We start from the raw sequence: 10,504 nt of genomic DNA, 5'->3' as shown, positions 1-10,504 counted from the left end.
GATCGCCTAATATTTCCTGAGCCATCAAAAAGGGCCTAAGGACTCATAGTCACCGCCCCGCTGTGACCGTTCCTCATTTCTTTGTGTTTTACAGCCATAAAACTTGAATTCCTCTTGATTCCTTGATTTTTGTGTGATATAGCCCACACCTTCTGCGTAAGCCCGACCCCCATAAGTAGATATAAACGACCCCTCTAAGTAGTCCTCAACGGTCAGATGAACACTTCAACTGAGCCATTTTTTATTTTAACACTTCAAATGGCTATTAAGTAGGTCGAGCAAACACCCGACCCAGTTAGCTCATCTTGCGTGTAATACACTCGCCGAGACGCACGTCGCCTATCCATTCCAAACTTTAATAACAGTAATATACCTTAATGAAGTCTCTAATTTAAGCCCTATCTTCTCCATCTTCCTTCTGCTATACCCCTCCATTTTTGGTGACCTTCCTTTCAATTGGAAAGAATTTTTTCAAATTCAGGACATTAGACAAAGAACCCGTTCCAAAAAGGATCCAAACAGTATTCCATAAGTTTCAGAGAAGAAAATCGTTTGCGCAAACAGGAAAAAAACATGGGTAGATTCTTATCCAACAACACCGCCTCAGCTTCCCCCTCCGCTTTATAATCTTCTCCATCTTCATCTTCATCTTCTTGTTCAAGTCCCCATCTTCGGCGAGGTTGAGCAGTTGGTTTCTCCATCATCAAATTGCCGCTTCAATCTTAATCGGCAGCTTCTTCTCTTCCTCGGACTCTATAACTTGCTTCATCGTCTTCATCAGCTCACCGTTGCCGGCAAAATTGGCGCTATCGGTTTCTCTATCGTCGAATTGCCGCTTCATTTGATAGATAAATGAGGAAATCAAGGAATTTTACTATTAGTTATTTGGAAGAAACCCACTTGCTGGTTGCTTCTTAAATTGATGTTAAAACATTTACATAACTCCAATTGGACAGATTATTGATGGGAATTGGTTCTTAATTATCAATTTGTTTGTTTTGGTCTATTATTTTTTCGTTGTATGCATTATTCTGGGACAACATGGTGGATTTGAGTAGAAGGGATGGGCTGAAGAAGATGAAGGAGAGGGGGTGGGGGAGGGTGGGAGGGAAGGGAACATTGGTTTAGGAAAAGAAGGTTTTTTTTAAATGTATTTTTTTTATTAATTACATGTGTCAAATTCTTATGGCAAAATTACACGTGTCATTTTTTATTGGTCCATTTGACATGTCATCGGCAAGTGTAACTCACGCATATGGCTTGTTATACTCGGGGTGTTTACTTGACCTACTTAATAGTCACTTGAAGTGCTAAAATGAAAAAGGGCTTAGTTAAGTGTTTGTCTGACCGTTGAGGACTACTTAGAGGGGTCGTTTATGTATTTCGCCAAATTTAATATCACCTTAATACTTTGTTTGGTTAACAAACCCGGTATAAGTTATCCCGGGATTAAAATTAGTACCGAGATAACTTATACCTCGTAGGGGGTGGGGTAATTAGTGCTGGGATAACTTATATCTTCTTCTTAGAAATTATGCAATTGTCATTTTTAATACAATATACCAAACAATGGATAAAAAAACAATACCAAAATAACTAATCCCAACATAACTTATCATGATATAAGGCATATTCAAACCAAACGACCCCTTAGAGTATTAAATTCGACAATTTAAACTCTAGGATAATATCATGGAACTTTAGGACAATGGCGGCGCCGGAAAATGGTCCGTTGGCGCTATTTTTACCAATTTTCCCAATTGTCCAAAAGAACAAGATTCTCAAGCCATATGGACCATTTCGGGAATTTGCTTTCTTTGGGCCGAAAGAAGGAGCCTGATAGGCAGGCCCAGCTAAAGAGTAGAACCTACAAAATAACACTTGCTCCACCATTCGGCCCGCTCTTTGCCTCCTTCCCTGAAACCCTAGTGAGTGCTCTCTCCACAGCCTCTCTTTCTCTCTTTCTTGGTTTTGGTTTTAAGCTAAATTGAAAAGGTATTTTTGTTGATTGTATACAGGAAAGTGTAACTGTAAAGTGAAGGAGCAAAAATGTCGGACAAAACTAAAGGAAGAAAAGAGGAAGTGGTTACTAGAGAGTACACCATCAACCTCCACAAGCGCTTGCATGGCTGGTATGTATTATCTTTTTATGCTTAAGGATTATTTGGCTTAGGATTCTTATTAATCCTGATTTGATATTCAGTTTCATAGTCTGAATCAGTGTTTGGTTATTGTACCCAAATCAGATCATTTATTAAATAAAATATCAAGTACTTAATTTAATAAAGCTGTCTATTTTATGATTATCGTTTATCTAAACTAAGCTGAAGAAATCAGGCACTTGATCATCGAGCTATGTTATTTTCATTTTCAATTTTTAGTACCTGACTTTTGCTAATCCGTTTATGTGTATGTAAATGTATGATAGTATTGGGGTTTTTGAGTTTTATAGTGTGATGTTTAGTTCAGATACCCAAGGAAAGAAACTAGGTTGCCCTTGTGTGCTTGCATGAGCAAAATTTTACTAAAAATTGATGAACTTATAATAAAATTTGTAAAATAGTGGAAAAGAAAATCTATGAATGGAATTGAAAGGCAATAAATCTCACCTAAGAGCTTTTAGGAAGAGAATGTTGGCATCCTTCAATACTGTTATACACCAAAATCACTTTTTCAAGCATAATTATCAGTTGTTGATTTAGCTGAGTAGAAATGTGTGTAACAGAGACAGTCTAGGTACAGTTTGATTTTTTAGCTTCTGTCAACCAATCAAAGTACCATTACTTCACAATGTTGGTAGGGTTGTAATTTTTCTATTTCAAAGTCATTTGAACGGAGCGTTCGTGTTGAAAGTAGCAAAAAGTGAGCAAATAATATGAGCTTCTAGTTTTCAGTTATGTTCAAAAAATATAATTATGTGATGCAAAACCTTATTTTGTGAGCAGCTTGGGACCCAATTATTGACATATATGTTCAAACTCCCATGCTACAGAGTATTTCCTTGCCTCAATTGCTCTGTTAGCAAAAGTTCCTAAATTCGTCAAAAGAAAAAAGCTTTTACAGTGAGTGGGAGTGGGGGTTGAACTTATAGCATAAAATTCTAGACCAAACGAGCAGGAGCTGAAATTTGAGACCCATAAACATAACATCATAACCTTTCAAAAGGAGTAATTTGGAAGATAGTGTAACATCAGAAGAATTTGAGCTATCATTTCATTTGTTAGTGGCCATTTCTGTGAGCGGACTGCCTAACTATAGATTGGTGTTTTGTTAATAGCACATTCAAGAAGAAGGCCCCTAATGCTATCAAAGAGATCCGTAAGTTTGCACAGAAAGCAATGGGAACAAAGGATGTCAGAGTGGACGTGAAGCTGAACAAGCACATCTGGAGCAGGGGTATCAGAAGTGTTCCAAGGAGGGTCAGAGTTCGTATTGCTCGCAAGAGAAATGACGATGAAGATGCGAAGGAGGAGCTCTACTCTTTGGTTACAGTAACTGAGATCCCACCAGAGGGATTGAAGGGGCTTGGCACTAAGATCATTGAGGACGAAGATTAAGCTATCTATCAGTACTGGAGAATGATTAAAAAAAAATACATGATGCTTTTGTAATTCTTTGAGACTGATCAATTTTGTTAGGAAACTTAATTTTGTTTTTTTGGATCATCCTATTTGCCACCAGTTTAATTGAATCATCTTTTCTGTTCTTCATGGTTTAAGTATCACTGCAGTCATTACGTTTTGTTATGTTATTACTTGTTGCTTTTGTTTCTGAATGTAGTACCTACTCTTAGTTTTATATTTTTGCTTCGGTTTTCCAATTGGTATGCTTGCTGTTGTCCTTTTAACTTTTTTGAGCCGATGGTCTATCGATAGACCCTCGGCCTTCTTGAAGGTAGGGGTTAAGGCCTATGTACACTCTACCCTTCCAAGACCTCACTAGTGTGATTACACCAAGTGGTTGTTGTTGTAGTCATTACGTTTTGGCTGCTTAACGTGGATTTGGATATGTTCTCTAATGGGTTAGTAATTGCATGCTTTGAGAATCTCTTGTAACAGAATCTACAATTTTATTTTAGTACATAATTACAGCTTAAACTCGTATATGGAAAAACTTCTTCAATATCATTTCTGTAACCTTCATTTTAAAACCAATACTCAGCCCTTATTTTCCAGGCTAAGGTGAAGTAAAATGAGCAGAAATTTTACCCGACCATATGACTCAGGGCTTCAACTTTAGTGGTCATCAACAACAAAATTAACTTCTTTGCTTAAATTGATCTTGCACAAAGGAACTAGCTTGACTGTTACACATTGGTCTTTCACTGTAAAAGTATAGTTCGGCTACTCAATAACATCTATTTTCTCAGACAAAATCAATTAACATTCAGAAGGAAGTATCTTATTACAATCAGATCACCGACCTATATTTGCAGATCTTAGAAGACAAGTTCATATACAAAGAGCCCAGTGAAGTCGAGAATCCGAATAACAAGTAACCTGTGTGAGGAATAATAACATGCACAGAAGTCACCATTTTGTTGATTGGCATTTAGCAGCTTTGCTACCATCATTGAGGTAATGTTGGAAAGTCTGAATAACTTCCTCGTACGTTGGCCTCTTGTAGTCTACGGCCTGTTATCAGAAACACAAGGTTCCCAATTTAGATTTTTGACATGCATAAAAGTGTATAGAGAATTATAGTAGCTAGACACTTCGCCAAACACCTGCTCAATTACATCTTCTGGCCTCGCCCATTTCCACTCTGAGAATTCTGCCTCCGCTTCACCAGTCGCTAAGTTGATCTCACTTTCATCGTTGGTAAATCTCATAAGAAACCTGCCAGTCACAAAAATATTTTCTTAAGCCAAGTTTAAGTTACAAACAGATATCTAACAATAGCAGAAATGTGGCATTTTGGCAGAAAACTAGACAAAAGCTTATGGAATACAATTGTTTATATACTTCTCTTGTTAAATGAGCGGTGAATCCAAATCATACAACAACAAGCCCAGTGGAATTCCACAAGTGGGGTCTGGAGAGGATAATGTGTACGCAGAGCTTACCTCTACCTTATGAAGGTGGAGAGGCTATTAGCGATAGACCCTCGGCTCAAGAACAGTGAAAGGAAGCAATAACCAATTAATAGCAACAAGAAGGTAAAAGGCAGCCGCAAATCCAAATCATAATCAAGTAAAAAGGAGCACTGATACTAATCATTTAACCAAAGTACATTCCACAGTTGAACCACTAATTTGAAAGAAATTACGCAGAATCCTCATTTTACAAAAGCAGAACTGCAAAAGTAGGAAATCTAGATCTAATTGCAGGCTGTTGCTTTACCATTACCGATACCCCAAGTTCATTGCTGACCCTTTAAGTAATTAATCCATTAGCTCCCTAGGCCACAGATCCTTCAATTTTCTTGACCTATCAGTATCGAATGGGTGTGAAACGTTGTAGAGTACGTCTAAGAAAATCTTCAAAATATACACAAAATTAGAAACAAAACTAGATGTACCTATGGGATTCTTGTACACACGCTTACCAAATACAGGTACATATTCCCGAGTTCATGTAACATAGTTAGCCCCTGGTAATACAGGAAATATTTGATTTAAACTACATCGGCTCCCAAGTCCCAAAATGAGTACAAGACATATCTATTGCTATAGCACTCCATACTTCTTTAACGTGAATGAAACTCCTTACTTAGGGTGACATAATTCACCAGAGGATAGACCAAGAGGTAGCTCCACTTAAAGGAGAAATTTTCCTAATACCTTTTCTAGTGCATTTGAGTGTGACTGATTCAGAATATAATTTAGGATGTAGGTTATCCTGAAAGGACCGTTATTTTTCTCCTGACGCGGGACTTGTTAGCATCATTTCATAATGTAATTGAGGACATAGAGCAGTGAACTATCAACACTATGCTCAGGTTGCACAATTTCCCTTTCACATCAAATTTTAAGTATTACTACAATTTAATATGAGTAACAAGAATGACATAATTCCATATGACCGTCTATAAGTATTACAACATATTCACATTGACTAGAGTGTCACACATCCAGGGAAAAACAGTTTCTGAAGCATATGAAAAAACTCCAGTGTGAGAAAGTCAACAACTTTTCAGCTAGACTGCCCTCATACCTATTACTTTGTTAATTCCAAGTTAAGACTAAATGAATTTGACCAAACTGGAGTTAATAGGAAATAGTTCAAATTTGATGAAAATTAAGTACATTTAACTTTTTTTTAAAACAGATAGTCGTTAGTAGATTTTAACTCTAGACCATTAAATCCACTTCCAAAGGAAATCCACCGACATTTTACATTTCAGTGACATACCGAAAAATTTCAAATATGAAGGTGGAAAATATTCAGTAGTGAACAAGAGTGATGATGAAATAGTTGATATCAGAGGAAGCACTCCCACTTAACTGTAATCTTTTCTATGCAAATCACAAGAAAACCAGATTTCTAATGAATTCACATACATTTAAGTACTGATGAATGAAACCTGACGGTCGTCTTCCTTCAGAGAATAACTCGTTCCTTTATCACCTATGCGCTTTCAGTAATACCTTTCAGACCAACCAAAGCCCACAGCCAAAGGAAACTACAACGAGTGTTACGTTTTTCCAGTGTGGGCCTGTGGAGAAAGATGACAAAATCTACGAGATGCATGTGAATAGAGGAGGGAGAGAAAGAGAGTGAATTGACAAGGACTAAATGGACCTCACTCACCCATACCACAGCAATTTGATACCATTGCTCCATAGAGAAAGTAAGAATAAGGGATCATATAAAATTTGATGAAGCAAGCATGAGTGACTCACAGGAAACAAGTCGTTTATGGCCACAATGTTCCCCTTAGCTCTCTTTTGAAATTCATTTCCACAATTTTTTATGATTGACAAGCACAATATTCCCCTTGGAAGTATACTTAACAAAAACTTATTCAACTTGATACACATTAAAAGAATAAAATATTAGCTTATCAAAATACCATACGGTACCTACCATTTCTGTGCCTGTCCATGCCATTCTCCTCCCCAAAGACGGCTTACTTTGGCCTTTACAGCTGGTGGAAAGTCATAGGTTAACCACTGTGGGACCTGACAATATGAAACCACCTTTATAGATAAACGAGTAATCATTTGATGAATCTAATAGTTTGGAACCTACCAAAGTTTCATGTTTTCGCAGGATAAATATTTTGGGTATCCTAGGGAAGTTAATAATTAACATGACACAACCTTGACATACTATCCAAAGAAAGAAACTTTTCACTTTTAACTGACCTCTGCAATTATTTCAGCTGATATTACTCCAGTTTCTTCACGCAATTCCCTAATGGCAGCAGATCTTGGGTCCTCTCCATCTTCAATGCCTCCCTAACTCCGCAAGAATCAAATAAACCCCATAAGACAGCTAAATTATACAAGCACGGCTAAGAATTCATTGAGTGAGTCTAGTTGATAAATATTACAATCCATGTGTTAGATTGCCAAAATGCTAGGCAGCTAACTAGGTGCCACAAGTTAGTCTGAACAAAGGGTAGATAAATTTTGGCTGATAGCACGAGGCAATTTTCACTTAAGGATCAGAAGTCCAATGCTATAAAGTTCCTGCTTTCAAATATTAATAATCAAGGCTAGACAATGATTCTATTCCTAGCCAGCTGACATTGAACCACCTTCAACAGCGAATAAATCATTTGAACGTTTGAGAGTAAGGAAGATACTAATAGCAATTAACCTGTGGCATTTGCCATGCTCCAGGAACATTCAGTCTGGAAGCCACGAAAACCTGCAAATTGCATCACGACCATATAAATACACAGTTTCTTACCTATTTATTTACTTAGCAGATAACATTCTGCCATAACAAGTTCCATTAATAAAAAATTTCAGGGAGAAGTGAAAATTATTATCTTATTATGATTATGTATATTGGATAAAGGAAGACGCAAAAAGAGGAAACGATAAAATGAAATTTCTGGGTGCAAGTCTCAACCCCTAAAGCAGCTAAGAGGCAAGATCATATAAGGAAACCAAAGGACCACACCCCCACCAATGTGGAGTATCCAACAATCAAATACTCTAAAAAGGTAATCAACACTGAGCCGTTTAAGGTGAGAAAATCAGAAGTTCATCAAAATGTTGAAAATGTCATTAGTCATGAAACGTACAAGGTGGAAAACATAACAATACATCTATTGGCAGAAATATAGTTCTTTCCCGTCTATGTGGAAGTGCTAACCTTGTCTATGGAACCCTAACATAATGACAACCAGTGGACTCCTTTTCTACACTGTCATTCCAAGAACACAGACAAGATTAAACCAGCTGAAATCTACCTCAACTCTAACATTATTGTGCAGGTTCGTCGCACCTATTGTTCCCTATTCTCCTTCTTTATGTTTTCGGGCTTGTTCGAGTTTTAGTCCTTTGTTTTTAGCTCCTATTTGACAAATCAGAAAGCTAAAGCTACCTAGTTCTACAAGTCATAATAATTATTGACATAAAGTAAAAGCGCTCTCTTTTAGCATCCTTTACAAGATTTCTTTTTTCTTCCTTAGAGATTAGATTTAGATGCAGGTTAGACCAATAGACAATCACTTTTTCTACCATTTAACAAACATCAATATCTCAAATATCCCAACCAACTAAAATCTCAAATTGTCACCCCTTTGATTAACAGCTCCATTACTGATTTAATCCTTTCCCTTGCATTTTCAGTATAAGCACCACTGATGATTCTCAAATCAAACCTGTAACCATCAAACTTAACTTCACCAACGCGATAATAATTCCTTAGATCCAAATAGAGAAAGCAACATTCAAATTAGCCATAAAAAAATCAAAAAGACTTAAAGCCCAAAAACAATACAATAAATCTTGATGAGATGGTAATTGTATACCAATAGTACATCAAATGATTCGCTGAGGCTGAAAAAAAAATATCAAATTTTAATCAAGATAACTAACTGGAAATTCCAACTAATAAGAAACCTATAAATGGTCAATTCCAGAACCACAAACCAAAGCAAACAAATCAGCTATCAATAAAATTAAGTTAGAACGGCAGCAGCTTTATTTATAGAGTAGAAAATGAAAGGAATAATTCAATAAATGTTTAATAAATGATAGGGAGAAAAGAAAAAAAAAAAAGGTACCAAATGATCGTGGTTGATGAGACAAATACCAACGTTGGGACGATAACCAGAGGGGAGTCCCTCCATTGAAGCTGCTGCACTTTCTTTTCTCGGATATATTGTCTTTGTACAAATGTTTTCTCACAGAAAGTCAGAGAGAGAGAGAGAGAGAGGGATCACTATCAGAAATCAGAAGAGCAATATGATAAAAGTCAAAGCTTTGTACTACTAGAATTTAAAAAAGAGAAAAAAGAGTTTATGCATTTTGCTCAAAGGAATGAGGTGATGATGACGCTCTGTTTCACTATTTCTCGGATATAATTTCTTTTTTATATTCATAATTTACTGATCCAACTAATTAGGATATTATATCTTATAAGTAATATTCTTGGTGGTTTCATTTAATTAGACATAATAACTAATTTTTAGCATTTTCAATTTTACATAACCGTGTTTAAATAGAAGCTTAATTCTACCAAAAAAAAGAAAGAGAATTGGTTTTAAGGCATAAAGTAATTATATATCGTACTGTACATTAAGAGTTAAGCAAAATAACAACAACAACAACAACAACCCAGTGTAATCTCACAAGTGAGGTCTGGGGAGGGTAATATGTACGCAGACATTACCTCTACCCCGAGGGGCAGAGAGGCTGTTTCAGAGGAAGTTAAGCAAAATAAGAAAGTTAAAATTAAAGAATATTCTAATATATATACAAAGGTGTCAATCATTTTAGAAAGAAACAATCTTACTATGAGCTTGTTTGTGCATTTCTGAATATTAGACGATTAATTTGCAAACTCTTGATAATTGATGATGTGAAATAAACTCAGCAATTATCCCTAAATTTTATTATAGACCAAATTATATTCTTATTTTTGTGTGTGGGTATTGAATTGCCTATATCTCATCAATGATGTCCACGGGCTGAGTATGGACCCTATCCCATGTTATTTTTGCTGGAATAAAGGAATTTAATAGTTACATGATAACAATGCAACAACAACATACCCAATATTATCTTACATTGTGGGATCTGAGGAGAGTAGTGTATACGCAGACCTTATTCCTAACTTGTAAGGATAAATGAGTTGTTTCCAATAGACCCTCGGCTCAGAAAAGTATAAACACCGCATTAATGAAAATATAGACAAGAAGGGATAGTACCAAAAACCATATAAAAGCAGAATAAAAACAACAAGATAGTAAAGTGATCTTACATGATAACAAGGAATATTAAGAAATTCTATTTATTGAAGTGTTCGCTAATAATAGTTTAATAAATGCATTTATACCGTATTTTTATCAAATCATTAAAGACATTTTGTCTTTAATTAAA

General features: G+C 36.0%; 2 protein-coding genes across 3 annotated transcripts; one reads left to right on the top strand and one right to left on the bottom strand.

Annotated features, from left to right (window-relative positions):
* Positions 1 to 1,841: 1,841 nt before the first annotated feature.
* On the top strand, positions 1,842 to 3,710 carry LOC104250011 (large ribosomal subunit protein eL31-like). Its single transcript, XM_009806550.2, has 3 exons — positions 1,842 to 1,928; positions 2,019 to 2,132; positions 3,278 to 3,710. The coding sequence occupies exons 2-3, from the start codon at positions 2,050 to 2,052 to the stop codon at positions 3,555 to 3,557; spliced, it is 363 nt and encodes a 120-aa protein (XP_009804852.1). The 5' UTR covers positions 1,842 to 1,928; positions 2,019 to 2,049; the 3' UTR covers positions 3,558 to 3,710.
* Positions 3,711 to 4,234: 524 nt separating this feature from the next.
* LOC104250010 (nudix hydrolase 25) lies at positions 4,235 to 9,380 on the bottom strand. Of its 2 annotated transcripts, XM_009806548.2 has the most exons (7): positions 9,187 to 9,380; positions 8,697 to 8,781; positions 7,767 to 7,817; positions 7,310 to 7,402; positions 7,029 to 7,123; positions 4,727 to 4,838; positions 4,235 to 4,634 (listed from the first exon to the last, which is right to left on the bottom strand). In XM_009806548.2, exons 2-7 carry the CDS (start codon positions 8,715 to 8,717, stop codon positions 4,530 to 4,532), a joined length of 477 nt encoding a protein of 158 aa, XP_009804850.1. In that variant the 5' UTR covers positions 8,718 to 8,781; positions 9,187 to 9,380; the 3' UTR covers positions 4,235 to 4,529. The 2 variants fall into 2 exon arrangements, with proteins under 2 accessions (XP_009804850.1, XP_009804849.1); XM_009806547.2 differs by lacking the exon at positions 8,697 to 8,781 and having other exon boundaries at positions 9,187 to 9,379.
* Between the last annotated feature and the right edge of the window lie 1,124 nt (positions 9,381 to 10,504).

Source organism: Nicotiana sylvestris, chromosome 10 (genome assembly GCF_000393655.2).
Source record: "Nicotiana sylvestris chromosome 10, ASM39365v2, whole genome shotgun sequence".
Classification (NCBI taxonomy): Eukaryota; Viridiplantae; Streptophyta; class Magnoliopsida; order Solanales; family Solanaceae; genus Nicotiana; species Nicotiana sylvestris.
Note: the sequence above shows the minus strand (reverse complement) of the source record. Positions and strands in the feature narration are given on the sequence as shown.

Bases quoted from the DNA above. Each gene is read 5' to 3' on its own strand.
- LOC104250010 (XM_009806547.2), bottom strand. From the start codon at position 9,252: ATGGAGGGACTCCCCTCTGGTTATCGTCCCAACGTTGGTATTTGTCTC. The intron at 7,818-9,186 runs GTACCTTTTTTT...TGCAATTTGCAG, and splicing joins TCATCAACCACGATCATTTG to GTTTTCGTGGCTTCCAGACT. The intron at 7,124-7,309 runs GTCAGTTAAAAG...TCATATTGTCAG, and splicing joins CAGCTGAAATAATTGCAGAG to GTCCCACAGTGGTTAACCTA.
- LOC104250011 (XM_009806550.2), top strand. From the start codon at position 2,050: ATGTCGGACAAAACTAAAGGAAGAAAAGAGGAAGTGGTTACTAGAGAG. The intron at 2,133-3,277 runs GTATGTATTATC...TTTTGTTAATAG, and splicing joins CACAAGCGCTTGCATGGCTG to CACATTCAAGAAGAAGGCCC.